The following is an 18,725-nucleotide window of genomic DNA, read 5'->3' as shown; positions in this document are numbered from 1 at the left end:
CTGATTACCAGACGACCGCTCTACCTCCTGAGCCACTGTCGCTGAAATGTGTTATAACTATCAGAGTCTAGACCACCATATTGTTTTTTTGTCTGGAGTATAATTACATTGTAACAGTACCGGTGTTATAAAGGATAATATTATAGAATATAGACTATAAATATACAGCGTTGGCTTCTCTAAGTGACTCCCAGGGTTCCTTGCGTGGAGTTCCAGAGGGTCCCCAGCAAAATGGAGGATTATACCCCTCTGGCCTATTACCATACAACTAATAATTATTCACTAGAAGTTAGCACAATGAAATAATAAACATGGCTATTATCATAGGATTTACACTCTCCTTGTCATCTACACACCTACAGACAGACGCCCTAGTTAACGTTGTAAGGCAAATAAACCACTCATTGTTGTATCTAGGCTCCATGTTGAGTCCAACCAAGGCGACTCTGTACTGATCTTTCATTATGTATCCATTTGGGGGGTCCTTGACAAGAAAAGGTCCGAGGTCCACTGATATACAGTATATACGGGTATATTCGTTTAATCACAGCTTGATTAACTAAAGGTAAAGGAAACATCCTGTGTTAATGTTAACGCCAGGCAAGTCAACTTACTGTTGATTATCCGCATCTCCACCTTGTCCCCTTTCTGCTTTGTTGTTGTTGTACCTTCCGCTGTTTTGCCATACCATATTTGTATCGTGGTGGTCTGCAAGTAATGCGACCGTAAGAACTCCACTCGCGTTTTAACGACGGTGTGGAGCTATGAATGCTCTTAACAAACAGACTATTTAAATTCGCTGTTTGTTAGCTCGCAGGCAGCGCTACACGTCACGATTTGACAGATAGCTACTTGGTTGAAGTTCTCCTGTGTGTTTTTCCTTTTGGCGCGCTGCTGTCGTTTTCCCGCGAGATCAGACCGACTCCGCCCCTTTGGGAGGAGCCTCGCTCTCTCGTCCACATGTTCCCGCGAGATCAGACCGACTCCGCCCCTTTGTGGGAGGAGCCTCGCTCTCTAGTCCACATGTTGACGTATTATTGCCACCTTCTGGTCTAGTAACGTTAACGCCCTGGATGCGATCGTATTGGTAGGTCTCTGGCATATCATGCCATTTTGATAACTATTAAATCAATGACCGTGCATACTCTTCATCAACGGTGCCGTTCAGCTGGCCTACTTGGGCTATTCTAGGGTAGCGATGCAGCTTGTTGTAGCCGAGACTTCTGAGTAGTTTGAGCTCGGAAAGATACCACCAATTAAGGGTTGATTGCTAGCTGCTCATGTTAACGTGAACTAGCTAACGTAACCATTAGCGAATGATGATACATATACATATATATATAATATATAATTATTGACACTGTCAGAAGCGAGCTGTAGCTAATTGTCCGGTGAAGTAGGCTGTGAAATGTCTGAAATGTTTCTTGTATTAGCAGCACAATGGCGTTGACAACAACAACAACATGTCAACGTTGCAATGCATGCACGTCCCTTGAGGCTTATAGGTTGAAATGTGTTTATTAATAATGGACAAATTATATTAATAACGTCAGTGGTACAAGCAACGATTAGGATGTTATTCTGAATTGATTGCTTGCTTTGGTTATTATCTGTCACTAATGTATTTTTAGATCGGTCACTGACACTTCCCCAGCCCTGCTGTGTTGTTGCTGTGGACCTGCTAACTTAGTTAGCTCAAAGTTGAACAAATCTAAGCTACTTTAGTCGGTAAGCTTAATGTCGTTGGCATTTGCTGTACAATAGAACATTTGATTATTTGAGGTTCTTTACGTGCTATTACTTAGCAAGCGTTCTCGTTTTGCTTGCATGCACCACGCGTTGACGTTACTAGCCGATTTCCTTTGATTAAATCTAAACTATGGAATCGTTTTGATTGAATATGATTATGCAGTCAATTGTGTAACATAGAGAACGTAACGTTTTCTGTGTGGTTGAAATAGAGTTTGCCTACTTTTTCAGATAATATTTATAAATCTGTTATATATGCTCAGTGGTAAACTAGTCTAGTATTATTAGCCGCATACGAGCTACATGCAAATAATGCTATTATTATCACCCTGCAAGTTGCATCACAACAACAACGGCCTTTGGATCATTTCAGTGCTTTTCTGCTCTGAATAATATTGGCGTTATCGGTGGTTCTTTGTCTTTATATAATACTGTCTGGACTCTGGAGTCCATAGTTTGCCCCTTTTGAACAACTGATGAGCAGACTACAGGAGTGCATTTATTTTATAATTAGGCTATGTATTAGTGAGACTCACTCCCCTCTCTGGCTTTATGAGACTCCGTTGTGCTCTGAAGGTTAGGTTGCACCATAGGACACATAAATGCCCCTTTGTCAGAATGTATCGTCAATGTTTTGTTTCTTGCTAGGGTAACGTGGTTTGTATTTGCCTACATGTTTCAGTGTTCTGACGTGTCAGCCCAATGCTTACTGTTGCTATTAATGTGATTTGTTTGCCTGTAAACACCCCCCAGGCTCCCCCCCCCACTTCACCTCCTTACTGTGACCTTTCCCCCATATCACACAAGCTGCCATGCACAAGTCTCGTCAGCTGTCAAGAGAGTGAAACATGCTGGTCAGTTGTTAGGGAATACCGTGTTTGCATGAGTGTGCAGGTTTTGTATATACAATAGAGTTAGAGTTTTTAATACTGCTTGCCTTTTGAACCTTTAATTAGAAGAAGTGGGATAATTACTTTATTGTCAATTGAAATGTGTCTTTCCACAGCACATATTCCTCCTAGATACACGTACTTACACATGCATTCGACTTTTCCTGCTCGTAATATGCTAGAATAGAATAGCATAGACTTTATTGTCATTATACGTTCATATAACGAGATTAGGAACTCAGAATTAATGTGCTAGTTCACACAAGTATAAAAATAAAAAAACATAATATCATAATACTATATAATACAGAATATACAACAATAATAAAAAAAAATCAGTAGTGGTCTATATTGCACAGTGTGTGATAACGCCTGCCTGATGGTAGCTCTTGGAAGCCAGGGTGTGAGCAGTCCTTTATGATGTTCCTTGCTCTGTTGAGGCAGTAGGAGTTGTATACAGTATGTCCTTCAGGGAGGGGAGGTGGCAGCCGATGATTTTTTGTGCTGAGTTTATGACCCTCTGAATCGCCTTCCTGTTCGCTAACCATTCTGTCAGGGTTTAGACATGAAGAGGAGGTTGCTGCCATTACCTCCTTATGCTTACTTACAAGGCTGCTCCTAACAGATCTTGGATTAGGCCTAGATTACCCCAGTATGCCCTGGCCTGAGAAGATATGACCTCAGGTTGTCCGGCGGACATGTATCCAAACGCTTTTGTTTCCAGACTAGAATATGCAGTAGTAGTTGACAGAAAATGATTGTTACATAGTGTAATATTATCTTATTGAGAGATTCCTAAAATGTTGACTTCTATTTGTATTGCAGTCTCAAGAGGATGTCTTTGAATGCTCCCACTTCTAGTTCTGGTGTCAAGCCTTCTGCTGATCTTGTGGCTACGGAGGAGGTACAACACCGGAGTGATGCTTGAGAAGGGCGAGGAGTCTCCGCCGGGCCGCAGGCTTCCTGCAGCCAAGGAGGATGTGCCCACTGCCAGCGCCTCCTCTCCAGAAGAACATTCCACAGCCACAGCTCTCGCTACTTCAACGGACAATGAAGATAAAAGTCTTCCGGCCAACGGTCCCTCTTCCGCAGCAGGGTCAGATCCCAGAACAGTGGAGAGCCGAGCTCCGCAGGCCTCCTCCGAGATAAAGACAGAACGGTCATTGGTCTCCTCCCTTTCCCAGACACGCTCCACATCCACCACGTCCACCACGTCCAAGCGCAGAGAGCGCCTCAAGTTCATTCTTGGAGCATCCGAGGACAATTCTTCAGATGAGGAGCCTCTGGTCACCAAACCTCCCACCGGTGCGTCCGAGCCACCGGTCAGCTCCTCCTCCTCCTCCTCCTCCTCCTCCTCCTGGCCCCCTCAGAAGGTTTCATCTGGAGGACCACAAACCACATCCTCAGTCATGAGGTAAGGGATCACCGTGCCTATCTGGCTATGGTACCGTTAAACTTCAATTAATAGCCCTGGCTTTTGTTTGCTTCAAATAATCATTGAATACCAACTGGCCTATATTTGGGACAGGCATCTATAAGGGACCCTTATAGACTCTTGCTCAGCAAAGATGGGAAATACTATCAGATTGTATTTATCAGATTTAACCCAGTAGGTAATACTAGGTATTAGGGCTGACCCCTATTAGTCGATTAGTTAATCGGTCGAAAGGAGCCGTAGTCGACTGGCCAACCTCTTAGTCGAATATAAAAAAAAAATATATATATATATATATATTTTTTTTTTTTTTTTCATTCTTTCGAAAAGAAAAGAGGCCTAGAAGCGTGGCTAATGCTAGCTAACTGCCTACGAAAACAGGCTCAGAGGCACTGAAAGAGGATTTCACCCATCTAATGAACACACTAGACAAATATCAAGATGTATCCATCAGTGGACCAATTGCATGCTTTTGCAGAGGACAAGAAGCCTTCAGTCTACTCCTTCAGACATTAAGCACCCCCACAGCCCAAATGGAATGATACAAAAAGAAAAAAAATTTAAAAAAAAGAAAAAAAAGAACTACAAATATTATACTTAAAAAATTATAATAATTGTCGACCGATAGTCTACTAACTGCACATTTTGGCCAATCATAGTCGACCATCCAAATCCTTAGTTGGGGACAGCCCTACTAGGTATGAATATGACCTGTATTCAAATCTTCAAATCAGTCTATTGAATAACAATATCAATATCAATTACAAATCATTTGATCATGCTCCGAGAGACGGCACATTCTTACTCTAGCGCCAACCTCACGCACTGAGAGAGAGAGAGAGCGAGAGAGAGAGAGCGAGCGAGCGAGAGAGACATTTATTTAGACCCGGATTCTAATTGAGACAGATGTTTACTTGTCAAAACCTGTGGCCATACCCGGCCAGGAAATGGAACTCTGTGTTTAATTGCGACTCTGCTTTTTTTTTTACGGTGTACTCTTGTGCCATAGGTGACTCCTATGAAGGGTCTTTGTGGGAGTTTATCCTAATCTCCACTGAGGGTTATGTCAGGGCGTCGTTCTATTGCTGAGACACGGAGTGCGATTTCTTTTTAGGGGCAGTGTAAATAAACCTGACTCGACTAGATGAATAGAGACATTGTGCCGCTGCCAGGAGTTGCAACTGTGGCACGTGAGGAAAAACCCTGCATTAGAAACATGTGATGATCATGCCGGCTCGGGAGAGATGGGCTTGCCTCTCAGGGTCGGCAGAGTGCGTTGTTGCTCAAGAACGAATTGAGATGTGGGTGAAACGTGCAGCTGTGTGCAGTGCACATTATGCTCCCGGGTGTTCTGTGTTTGCCTGGGATCACCTGACTACAGCATGCTGGACTGTTATTGTCGCATGCCCCATGTCCCAGCACTATTATTGGAACAAGCGGTCCTGCCTTTGACTTTGAAAACGGCGGTCTGAGTCCAGGGAACAACATTATTTTTAGATTTATTTTTATATTTTTGTAATGTATCCTAGTTTGGAGGTAGAGGGGGCCACACAGCTGTTCCCCATAACAGCGTAGGCCCGTAATAATGATATGTGGCACAATTGTACGTCTGGGGTAGTAGCTGTGGTGTAAACTTGACAACATGTCCGTGTGCGTAAAGGATCACTCTGCGTCTTGTGCACCTCAGCAGGAAATGTAGGACCCGCCATGGAGAGGAGAGAGGTAAGATGATTGGTGCTGAAGGGGCATTGCTTTAGATCACGTTGTGGTCGCGAGGGGATCGTCCATAAGTCGGTAGCAGACATGCATTTAGAAGAAAAATGTGCAATGAAAGTTATTTGCTAATGTTTTTTTTCTTTTTAATTATTATTTTTTTTAAAGAAAGAACTCACAAAGGGATTTGGCTAATAGCATCTGTCTTTAGTCTAGATACAAGTTGTTGTCTAAGTAGAATAGCTCATGCATTGTTAGAATAGAATAGAAGTACTTCATTGATCCAGAGGGAAATGCAGCACCACAGATCGCTCACAATGAACATTCAGGTAGTAAAAAATCTGAATAAGAGTACACAGTCAGATTATATACATTCTAAAATCGGCATACAGTACATTCTAAAATATACAGTAATACAGTTTCTCTTCTGTATACTTCTGTATAGGCCAACTTGTGTGATGTGATATCGCAGAACATTTAGCTCTGTGAGTGAAGGATGTTTTGCAGGACACGTGGGAGGGGAGGGGGACGCTTTAGAGTGCTCAGAGGAAGAGACCGCTGGAAAGTTTCTTTGTTTTGATCTCACATTTCATCTCCACAATCGCTATGTCTCACTTTCACATTGTTGGAAGCATGCGTGATAATCTGTAATGGAGCCGGACGGCGGTCAGCCCCTCAACTGGTTTCAGTGTCTCAAACGGTCAGTCCTACGATAAGACATTAGTTATGGTGACTTGTGATTTCCTGCAATTTATTTGTTTTCTGTGCAGAGTTGTCTCGTTTCACTTGTCAGGGAATGAAAATGACAATGTAACGGAGGACGGTTAACGGTTAACAAGAACGTTTGCATTGTTTACAGGCAAGTTCTTCGACAGGAAGAATATGTAAGGTCATGCAGGGTAACAACAATGAGTCCACAGTTATGTAACCGGCCGCGCAGGACTCGTGCAGGAACGCGTGGGTCTGGGGGGGGGACGGGGGGGACGGGACAAAAGGCTCCACTATTTACTCTCCCTATCAAGTTGGGAACCTGCACATTTAGTCACAGACTCAATAGAATAGTTCCGCTTGGTTGTTGTAGGGGTTGTTGAATGAATGAAAACTTTATTTAACAGATTGCAGAATGGGTACAATACAGTACGGCTCAATACATACAATTGTTAAGGGGATGCAGACCTGAGAAAGACGTTTGTCTTGTTTCCATCAGGGTCCCCCATTTTCAATTCATATAGACATTTATGACATACACAACATACATGACATTTATGGCATAGGGACATATAGGTATTTAGTACTGATACATTTGTGACATAAGCGGTATTCAAATATACAGTACTGTTACCCCTAGATCCTGACAGTTGCACTTCCCCTCTCCCCCTGAACCTGTAGTTTCACCAGATAATAATGTATACTTTATATACTCGTCCTCTGCCTTTTAAACCCATCCTAACTATTTAGTAGCAGTGGGCAGCCACACAGTGAGGCGCCCGGGGACCAACTCCAGTTGTAATGACAGTACCTTTGGTTCAGGGACCAACTCCAGTTGTAATGACAGTACCTTTGGTTCGGGGACCAACTCCAGTTGTAATGACAGTACCTTTTTGGTTCAGGGACCAACTCCAGTTGTAATGACAGTACCTTTTGGTTCAGGGACCAACTCCAGTTGTAATGACAGTACCTTTTGGTTCAGGGACCAACTCCAGTTGTAATGACCGTACCTTTTGGTTCAGGGACCAACTCCAGTTGTAATGACAGTACCTTTGGTTCAGGGACCAACTCCAGTTGTAATGACAGTACCTTTGGTCAAGGGCAGTGGCAGGATATATACCTACCATTTCACCAGACGAGCCAAAGTGTTGTCATCGTCTGGTGATCATAAAATCGTTTCACAAAAACATTTCAACCTCTGGAACCACTTTAGATATGATTGGAGTGGTAGAGTGACCCAACACACTGGCACACTGCTTAAATGATTCAATCTTGTAATTAAATGTAATCTTACCAACCCTGACATTTTCCAACAGTGGACTATGATTTCACTCCGAGCTCACTTGTCTGTCTTAATTGGATGTTGGACGAGGCCTGGATTCGGTCACGATCTGCTAGCTGGCCACATTGTGATATTCCTGTTACTCTAGAATCGTTCCATTGGGAAATTATTAGGGATGAGGTTATTGATGTTTTTCGGTACTCTATAGCACCCCAGAGTCATCTAGAGATATCAACAGCTGAATCCACATAAACTGAAAAGCAGAAGGGTTGAGAGAATGTGACAATACCTTACTGGTGATGTTTATGAGTTGCAGAACCTCTAGAACTCAGAAGTATGATTTCTTTTACCACACATTATAAATGGCAGCTTTATGAATATCATCAAATCGTGATCCGTCTTTAATATCTTTAGAAAAATGGGCAATTCCATGCAAATGTAAACCTCACCATGAAAAAAATTAAATAACATGATCATAACCAAACCAATTTCAAATGTATTATCAATGTCTATATTTTGAAGTACAAAATAGATTTGATCGTAATATTTATGAGAATGCATGTTTTTTCACACTACTAGGAGACACAATGATGTAAAAATTTATTTTTCGATTAACCTAATTGTATGACTTTCTGAATGGCCAGAATGGCAAAAAAAATCAACAGATATTTTTCTAACCTCACCTTTGGTCATGAAGGGCTGTTGTATCAATATGTGAATCAATTATGTACTTTGTGTCTTTCCATTGGCAGGTGAAGCATGCTGTTATAATGCCCCTTTATGGGACAGCGAATGTAACATCCATAACGTTTTCCAGGAAAAGTTGTCATAAAACATGCATCTGGAATGCAATGTCAACCAAACTTCCTAAGCAAAGCTAACTTTTATAAAGATGACATATTAGCAACAATTAGTCATTCTGGTCTTATTTTTTGTATTCTTTACAAGTGTTATGGATGTTACCGTTATGGATGTTACATTGCAAGTGACGGATGTTACATTGCGAATGTGTGTTGTTAAGTCCGATTATGACCCCTTTGTTTGAAGTATAATTTACACATTTTAGTTACAATTAGAGACAAAGATGAGCCTGCAATAAGAAATGTTTTGACCTTTTGGATTTTGAGATATGTGACAAAATACACAGCGTTATGGATGTTACGGAAATTGACAAGCTTTTCGGACTCACTGAACACATGATGAAAACTCTGTGAATATCTTTTTCAAAGAATAACATGTTTACTATCACTTTGTAGGGAAGGGTTTGAGGTACCCAAAAAGCACATTCAGGAAAACCTGGCATTTCCTCTCAAGTCACAAAAAAGTGCCGTTATGGATGTTACATTTTTGCGTTATGGATGTTACACGTCTGAAATAGACAAAAAAACACTATCAAAAATGTGTGTTGTTAAGTCCAATTATGACCCCTTTGTTTGATTTACTTTTTCACACATTGTTGTTCTAGGCAGAGCAGTGTCCACGTTAGCCTACTGCTAATCGGCTGCTGTTGGCCATCTCCCCCTCGCGTCTGCTCAGCCTACATGTGTATTTGTTATTGTTTTGCAGAGTATTGTGACAAGAAACCCACCCCAAAAAACACAGAAACCCCAAATGAAACCAAACAGAAAGTAAATGAGTATTATTCCAGGGACGACATTTCAAGATAGGCCCCAGGAATGAAGGATGCAGTGACCATAAGAGAAGGAGTCAAGCAGAGGGTTCAGAAATGCCACATGTCCATGTCCCTTATGGAGGCTTACCGCTGCACTTCCAACCAAAGAGGACAAGTCCTGGGTCAGTTTTGATCAGATTCGTGAACACGTCCTCAATCCTCACATGGATAACAGAGGGAGATACCATTTCTCTCAACCAGTCCAGGCAGAGTGAATTGGACTTGATTTTTTTATAACTTTCTTTTTCATGGTGAGGTTGACATTTTCATGGAATTGCTCCAAAACTCATTTTCTGATTTAACGATAGGTTATGACTATAACCATGTTCTGTTAATAGTGGTGACGCTCGGCGTCACTCATGCACTATCCTCGCATATGTGCACGCGCACTGAATAAAATTCCACAATGTACCTTTATCCCAGTATTCGTCTGACCACACCCCTCGTTAGCTTACCTTCATAAGCAGGTGTGTGGTCACCTGCTCCTCCTTCCCAAGCTTTCACCACAAGGTGAGATCAAGGGCTGCAGCGGCGTCGGACGCCGAGCGTCACCACTATTAACAGAACATGGTTATAGTCATAACCTATTGTTCTGTATACATAGTGGCTCCGCTCGGCGTCACTCATGCACAAGGGAGGCCGAGCGGGAGCCACCTGCCGACAAATACACCCCGCTGAAGGCCCCCCACAACCATCAGAACAGGGAGGGCCGAGCCCCCCCGACCCCCCCTAATGGAGGGCACCCCCCCTATTGGAGGTATCCCGGGAGGGCGACGGACCCGACCGTGCGAAGAGGCACTCAAGCAACTCAACGCACAGGGTGAGCAGACCGTGGCCTGACCCCACGACTACACACACGCACAACCCGCATGCCACCCGGGAACGAACGGAGGGAACAACCTCGTTACTGCCCCCAGAATCACGGGGTCAAGGGCAAACCCAACCCTGTGGCAAGGCCGTAGCAGCGGAGCGCGAAGGAAGGCCCAGACCCACCAAAGGGACCAAGACTTACCACGGAAGCAGGCAGCGCACCTGGGAAAAAACCAGGCAACAGGCTGTTAACCCGAGCCTGGAGACTGTGGACGAGACAGGCGCCAGAGGGGACAGCTGAACACAGCCGCCCCGGCGGAAGGGGCGTATGCTGGCGTTGTCGTCACCATGACAACCCTCCCTCAAAGCGAAGGCTGACACAATTGGCAGACGTCACGAACGTGCAGGGGCACACTCAACCGGGCAACCCGGGAGTTGACACCGCACCGACACACCAGAGAACCAACCACCCAGGCATTACCCTATGCGGTGGTCGGTCCCATAACCCCTCAGGAAAAAAACTCAAACGCACCTGCGGCACCACCGCAGTACCCGCGTTTCAGTTTCCAACAGGGTTATCCCGGGCCTACGGGTCAACGAAAACATTACTTCGGACCGGGCCCGGCGATAAGGGGAGCACAGGGTCCCCCGAGGAGGTCAAAGACCACCCCAACAGGCCCCTCTTCGCCACGGGTAAGAGAAGAGCGAAAGAAATGGAGAACCAGCCCCAAACACCCCGTACTTGGTATTCCCAGGAGGTCACCCAACCAAGTACTAACCAAGACCAACCTGCGTGGTGGCCGAGATCTGAGGAGATCGGGCGTGTACAGGTTGGCACGGCCGTAAGCCATTACGACAGTGTAGAATACAATGTACCCAACAAGGGCTCCATAGCGCTTAACCCTGTGACACCCGGACCGACCTGGCATTTTTCCCCCTGAAAAAAGCCCAAGTCCCTCAGGGTACCAGAACAGCAGATCTGCATCCCCGGCGGACAACGGGTGCAACTGATCCGGACCAGCGTGTCCAGAACCAGTCCCGTGCCCTAACCACGCCGATCTGCCAACTCCAGGAGAAGGGGCAGACATGCGTGTTGATCTTAGACATGAAAAGAAGGCGCCACCCAGACGTTCGGTGCGAACCGCGCCCGGCGGCCCACCCCCAGGGCGTGAAACTCTTCTACGTATGTTCAGATCCATTCTGTCATCATCCCCCGATATGAACGAGAATCCGTCGACAACCACACAGGTCGTCGGAAGAGGAAAAACCCCCATCCCAGTTGCTTTATAAAAAACGCTGTTTTAACCCCAAGCAACCAAGGCGCGCCAGTCAGTTACTTAATGTCCAACAGAACATCCCGAACTAGCACTATGTGTGCGTCGGGTATATCCACATCAATAAATAGGCTATTTAGACCTTTCATTGAATCCCCAAGGCGCCCAGGGGAACGACAAGAGGGGTGAGATGCAACCAACTCCAACTCTTTATAATAATAAAGAAGAAGCATCAGCAGTATAAACCCAACTGCACAGCTGGGAGTAAAAACTGTTTACATTTTTACATCCAGTCACTCCTTTTGTCAAATAGTATAGACCGAACTTCCCCAGAAGCCTTCCCACACGAGTCGTAGTTATGAAAAAGACATGTCAACTGTGAGTCACGTGACCAACTGACTCAAGTTTACACATAAAATCGAGCGTAGCAGACCCGTAAGCCCTACGCTCTAACCCGACACTTTAACACCACAAACCTTACGTAAAGATCTTAACTCATGGAAGCCGTCGCCATAGCAACGTATATGCTATGACGGGGGGAAACCCTGTACACGACTCCTGTTTGTAATAGGAGTCGTGTCAAGATAACCCTACCCCCCCCCCCCCCCCCCCCCTGCCAAGACGTTGAACGGCCCGGCCCCGACTGGCTCAGCAGAAATGAGAAAAAATCCCCTAAACCAATCAAGTGGGAAGGAGGGGTTTATTCGGCACCCCCTCACACAACCCCTTCTTCCCTACACACCAAAAACAACTGTAGCATTTTGAGACCTTCGGTAGAATGCCAAAGTATAGCAAAAGCTAATACAATGCCCGCTACCCACAGAATGTGAACAGGATTTATAACAAAACAAGTCGTGTGTGTGTGTGAATTAGTGGTCTGCAAGGGCCTTGAAATAAAGCCCGAGCCCTGCCCGAGCCCGTGAACTTCAGGCCCTGCCCGAAAATAAGCCCGACTGTAAATAATATTTTAAGCCCTAGCCCGCGTGAAAACCCGAAAAAATTTATTATTATTATTATTAAAATATAATTTTTTTTGTATTTGTTTTAAATATTCGAAACATGGTTTTATATGAACGTAATAAATAAACAAAACTAAGAAGCATTTACATAGCCTGTTTCGCAATGCCGTCTCTCCCAGTGCTCGCTTATATAGACTGACTCACACATCAGCCTCGTAAAACGTATTGAAGGCTATAGAATCTTCTTTGACACACACACACACGACACACAATAGCCTACTCAGTCAAACAAACAAACAGAAAACAGAAATCAGATTTCGAGCAGAGCAACGTAATGAAAATCACAACAAAACAAGTAGCGAGTCGCGCGACCCAGCAAATAGTAAACATCACTCACCAGACGTCAGCAACGCGTTGAACACCGTTAACAAAACCGGCTACATACATCCCAAGAACAAATTAAAACGTTCGCCAACTGGCTATATTCCAACACAACCAATCGAGTTGAACTTGTCCCCTGAGTTCTCCCTGCGCGCTGCAGTAATTACATCCAAATGTTTCTCTGGCGCAAAAGAGAAAGCGAATCTTAAAACGAAGGTTATCATATAACCCTAGTTATATGAGAAAAAAAAAAAAAAAAAAACGCAATAAAAAAAAAATTAAAAATTAAAAACGGCTGTGCCCGGCCGAGCCCGAATTATTTATTAAAAAAAAGGCCCTACCCAGCCCGAACCCGCCGGGCCGGGCCGGGCCCCGTCGGGCCTGGGCAAGGTTGCAGTGCACTAGTGTGAATCCTACACCCGCTTTCTATGTCGTACATAGCAAAACACTGACAGAGAGTAACGGCCAAGCCGTGGAACGTGTGTGCACGAGTATTACTGCAACTAACACAACAGTGTTGTGGCTCAACATTACTTTGCTTAAGCAACGGAACATACCACCAGCTTCTACCTGCATGTGGAGCATCAGGCTAATAGAACCTTTCTATGACTGAGTGTATGCTTGCAGACCTTGCTTAATATCGTAACACAACACGACTCATCTCTCAATGTAATAATGCAGATTCACATTTTGCAACCCCATCATATGTATTAGTGAAGAAACACAGTTTGTTTGGCCAATAATATAGTCCCCTTTTTTTAGGGAACTATCTATTTATTTTTTACGGCACAAAATCATGAGGGGGCCGGGGAGGGTGTAGAGGGTACCACAGGGGGAAAAGTCACTTTAGCGGCGTCTGCCGCCTCGAGCCGCTTGGGTTTTGCCACCCCGAGAAGCCCCGGAGGGACGGTAGTGGATCGGCTGCTGGTCACGGCGTTCCCTACCGTCTCCTCCGGTCGTGGATGGGCCGGCGGCAGCAGAATCGCCGTCTCTCCTCCTGGCCTTCTTGGACGGGCCAGCAGTGGCGGCGGAGGCAGTGGTAGGCACGGCGGAGGGAGCTCGACGTCGTGGAAGCCTTCTGACTCCACCGGCAAGGACGGGAGGCGGAAAATGGGGCTGGAGCACGGACCGCTCCTCTGCCATCTCTCTGCACGTTGAGGTCATCAGCTGCAGGGCCTTCCCGAATAATCCAGCATCGGAGAGGTCGGCCGTCAGAAGAGGGGCTCTCTTCTTCTCCGGCACTCGAGCCTGCTCCAGCCAAAGGTGGCGCTGGGTCAGGGTGGCCAGGGCGCGCATCTTCCCCGAGGCTATGGCCTGCACCTGGGTAAGATGCAGGACAGCTCCTGCCGCCTGGGTGATCTGATCGCATTTTACCTCGGTCAGACCCGTGCCGCCCGTCATTATCCCCGATACAAATCTAGCCAGGTGCGCGATGTTAGAAGCCGCAGCCAGCGATTGTGTACCAGCGATAAATGACTGGTCACCCCAATATGCCAATCGCCTAGCCGATCTTCCATGGAGAACCGGCTTGCATAATGGTTCCCACACCACATCCGGACAGAGGAGAGCGGCCATCGGCCTATCAAGCCGTGGCATGCCCTCTCTCATACCTTTGACCAACCCCGACACCCGCGTAACTGGTACGTAGGCGGGGGTAAGTCCCATGATGTGAGACACCGCCTGGCCCTGACGAACATAGGCCCCCATTGAGGGGAAAAATGGGTAGACAACGTCCACCCCTCTCACCGGGCGACGCTGCCAGAGATGACCTATGAGATCATCGGGGGCAGGAGCAGGCAATGGCTGCGGCAGCGGCACGCCGTTTGCAGCGGCAGCTACCGCCATGAGCTCTGGAAACAAAGCCCGCAGTTCCCCCTGCTGACTTTCCTCCACCGAACCCGCATCCCTCACATGCAGCAGGCTTCGACCAATTGAGGAGCCACAGTCTGATGTGGCTGATAGCAGGGCATCCTGCCGAAGAGGCCGAGGTGGTTCCCCGACATCCTCGAACAAGGCGCCCCAAGGAGACATTTCTCCCCCCTCCGGTGTTCCCTGGACGGGAGGGATACTCGCCTCCACAGGGCCTTCAAACAAGAATCCGTCCGACTCTTCCATGAAATCCTCAGTTTCCATCGGACATGCAGAGACCGACGCATCCTCGCTGGTCTCCAGCAATTCCCCAAACCCAGGCCGTTCGCGTCTGCAGGCCACCATCTTGCGACGTGAACGGGCAGACGCGAAAAGCTTGCGTCGCAAATCCTCCGGAACCAAAAGAACCGTCCGCTCAACAACGGACGATTCCCTGGAACCAGAGGAACCAGAGTCGAGATCATGCCACCGCCGGGGCGACGGCACCGATGCATCGGCTCCTCGGAGAGGCAAACTATCCATCGGCTGTCTCCTGGGCTGGGTCGGCAACCACGAAAGTGGCAGCAGCCCCGCACCAGTACGCACGACAGAGGCGGGAATGGAGAACCGCTGGTGAAGAGTGGGTCTACTCTCCGAAGTAGACATTATGACTTAGCTTTTTCCTTTTGAATAGTTATGAGAGAAGAAAAAACTAAGCACAATGTAAACACGTCTCAACTCTTTTCAACAAGTGGGGATCTACCGAAAGCACTTCCTTGTGGTGAAAGCGAGAAGGAGGAGAGCAGGTGACCACACACCTGCTTATGAAGGTAAGCTAACGAGGGGTGTGGTCAGACGAATACTGGGATAAAGGTACATTGTGGAATTTTATTCAGTGCGCATGCACATATGCGAGGATAGTGCATGAGTGACGCCGAGCGGAGCCACTATGTATACAGAACCGATATTAATATTGCTGTTCTCGGTATAGAAAACACTTTTTATGTCAATCAAATAAAGAGCTATTTTCCAAAAACTTTTTGTAATTTATTTTCAGAAGTGACTGATATTTTGAAACTATTTAAGACCAAAAAGTGATTTTTGTGATGTCACGTATGATGTCATAATAGTGCAATCTACAACATTTGTGATGTCACAGTATCATGTCATAATAGAACATTCTAGAATATTTGTATGGCACAGTATGATGTCATAATCAAACATTCTAGAACATTTGTGATGTCACAGTATGATGTCATAATCGAACATTCTAGAACATTTGTGCTCTATATATATTCAACAATTGAGGTTGCATCAGGTGGGGGTTGCGGAGCACACTCGTTGGCTGTCAGTGCCATTTTGGCTAGTTCCTGATCGAGTCATTGAATTTAGGTTCTTGATGGAGGATGATAAGGGCGAGATTGTGGGAGAAATAGAGAGGTTCCTTTTGGCCTCAGGGTCTCTGGAGGTTTTCACTGATGGCTCTGTGGATCCTGAAAGTGGGAGGGCAGGCTTTGGGTGGTGTGTGCCTCGGTTAGGGATCGGTAAGGGACAGAGAATATCTGATGGCAGCTCTGTATTTGTGACAGAGTTGCTTGCCATTCTCTGGGCATTGTGGTGGGTGGAGGAAGTGGGACCAAGCCAGGTGATATGTTCTGACTCGGCTGCTGCACTGATGGCTCTGAGTGCAGGTGGGTCTAAAGCTCGCCCTGATCTCATTCAGGAAATAATGTTGGTTTTATATAGGATTGCGAAGGCAGGCTGGTCAGTGGAGTTTTGTTGGGTTCCGGGGCATGCTGGGATTGCGGGAAATGAGATGGCTGATTCCCTTGCCAAACAGAGCCTGGGAAGGGAGGAAGAGATAGGCATTTCAATGGGAAGAGTAGAACTCGGAGAGAAGATAAAGAAAGGAGTTGAGGCTGAGTGGCAGGCTGAGTGGGAAAAGGGGACCAAGGGAAGGCACTATTTCTCTGCAGCCTCGGGTCAAAATCAAGGTGGATGGATATGGGTCTAGGAGTGATGGGGTGAAGATGTGTAGATTGAGGCTGGGACACTGTGGGTTGAACAGTACCTTGTGCATTGTGGGAAAACATCCAGATGGGCGGTGTGAATGTGGAGAGACTGAAACTGTCGGGCATGTTTTCCTAGAATGTGAAAGGTATAGGAAAGAGAGGGAAATCTTTTATAAAAGTCTGGTAGAGTTGGGAGTCTCTCCCTTCTCTCTTAAATCTTTCTTTGGCATGGATAATGAGAACCACCAGCTGATGATCACAGAGTCAGTGCTGACATTTCTGCACGCGTCAGAGTTGTATCAGAGGATATAGCGTTATTGTATTTATTATGCAAGGCAAGAGGAGCAGAGAAGAAGGAGATAGAGTCGATAGTAATGTGTTTTGAAGATGAGAAGAAGAAGAGGGTAAACAATCAAAAGTTGATTTGCCAGAGGCCTAACTATGGAAACCAAACCACTAGCGTAGTATAAGAACTGAGGAGGGCAGTAATACGCCTGCGGGAAATTCAAGAGAAGAAAGAAGAAGAAGAAGAAGAGCTCATCAAAAGAACTGCGGAGGGCAGTAATACTATATGAATTGAAAATGGGGGACCCTGATGGAAACAAGACAAACGTCTTTCTCAGGTCTGCATCCCCTTAACAATTGTATGTATTGAGCCGTACTGTATTGTACCCATTCTGCAATATGTTAAATAAAGTTTTCATTCATTCATTCATTCACGCCACGATGCGTCTACACTGCCCAGAAATTCAAAAGAAGAAGAAGAAGAAGCATTTCTTGGCATTTTTTCAGACTACAACATGAATCCAGACTGGTTTGACCCTCAAAATGGTCCACCGTGGGCCCGTCGTTATTTGCCGAATGTCTTCCCCCCACTCTGTCTCCCATTCCTCCTCTGTCTCTCTCTACTGGACTGCCCAGTAGCAATAAAGCGATAAAACGCCAAAAATAAATCTTAAAAAAAAAAAAATCCACCGAAGTCAAACACATACGGGGGTAAAGCCCTATTTTTGATAGTGTTTTTTGTCTATTTCAGACGTGTAACATCCATAACGCAAAAATGTAACATCCATAACGGCACTTTTTTGTGATTCATTCCTTGAGAGGAAATGCCAGGTTTTCCTGAATGTGCTTTTTGGGTACCTCAAACCCTTCCCTACAAAGTGATAGTAAACATGTTATTCTTTGAAAAAGATATTCACAGAGTTTTCATCATGTGAGTGAGTCCGAAAAGCTTGTCAATTTCCGTAACATCCATAACGCTGTGTATTTTGTCACCTATCTCAAAATCCAAAAGGTCAAAACATTTCTTACTGCAGGCTCATCTTTATCTCTAAGTGTAACTAAAATGTGTAAATTATACTTCCAATTCAAATCGATGCCTTGTCAATGTTAAGTTAAGTTTCCAATGTTCTCTCTGAATGTAACATCCATAACGCTGGAATTGCCCAATATTGACGTGGCTCTGTGTAGAACAGGGCTATTGTTATTTTACTGTCCATCCAATATGGCTGGAAAAAAACCCAGACAACCTTGAATTAAAACCAGACATGCAATTAAACAATGTCTCTGTGCTAATACTTTATGGCGCTTGCTGTACTGTACACAGGTCATTCAGCATAATCTGAATCCAATCCTCATCCAACACATTACAAATTCATTACAGCATGTCCAGTGAGCTTCACACTCAATAAAACATAAGCCACAGATGAAGATAAGAAAAGATAAGATGGATCTTTATTAATCCCCATGGGGATATTCTGGAGCAGGGTAATGGGAATAAAAAAATTGTGTTTGTAATTTTTTTTATATACAGTATATATAGCCTAGTAGATAAATAAAACTAAAAACATAATAATAAAGGTCTGATCTGATCTGCTCTGCTCTGAAAAAGTGAGACATATACTCAATCAATAATATCACTATGCACCTACGAATGCAGTATCCGTAGGTCAGAGATTTTCAAAGTGGGGCCCGGGGACCCCCAGGGGT

The 18,725-nt window shown here is 45.3% G+C and overlaps 2 protein-coding genes across 4 annotated transcripts in view; one reads left to right on the top strand and one right to left on the bottom strand.

Moving 5' to 3' along the window:
* The window catches only part of pole (polymerase (DNA directed), epsilon), a 93,582-nt gene extending 92,814 nt beyond the window's left edge, over window positions 1–768 (bottom strand). For both annotated transcript variants that reach the window (XM_084323419.1, XM_084323420.1), the window contains exon 1: window positions 615–768. In XM_084323419.1, the coding sequence (XP_084179545.1) occupies window positions 615–691 (77 nt within the window). In that variant the 5' untranslated portion in view covers window positions 692–768. The remainder of the gene's footprint in view (window positions 1–614) is intronic.
* Window positions 769–1,054: 286 nt separating this feature from the next.
* Window positions 1,055–18,725, top strand: part of acacb (acetyl-CoA carboxylase beta) — a 107,841-nt gene continuing 90,170 nt past the window's right edge. For both annotated transcript variants that reach the window (XM_084323682.1, XM_084323681.1), the window contains exons 1-2: window positions 1,055–1,087; window positions 3,465–4,053. In XM_084323682.1, coding sequence (XP_084179808.1) covers window positions 3,485–4,053 — 569 coding nt within the window. In that variant the 5' untranslated portion in view covers window positions 1,055–1,087; window positions 3,465–3,484. The remainder of the gene's footprint in view (window positions 1,088–3,464; window positions 4,054–18,725) is intronic.

This window comes from Notolepis coatsorum, assembly GCF_963971535.1.
Source record: "Notolepis coatsorum genome assembly, chromosome: 10".
NCBI classification, from domain to species: Eukaryota; Metazoa; Chordata; class Actinopteri; order Aulopiformes; family Paralepididae; genus Notolepis; species Notolepis coatsorum.
This window is presented reverse-complemented; position numbering and strand designations above follow the sequence as displayed.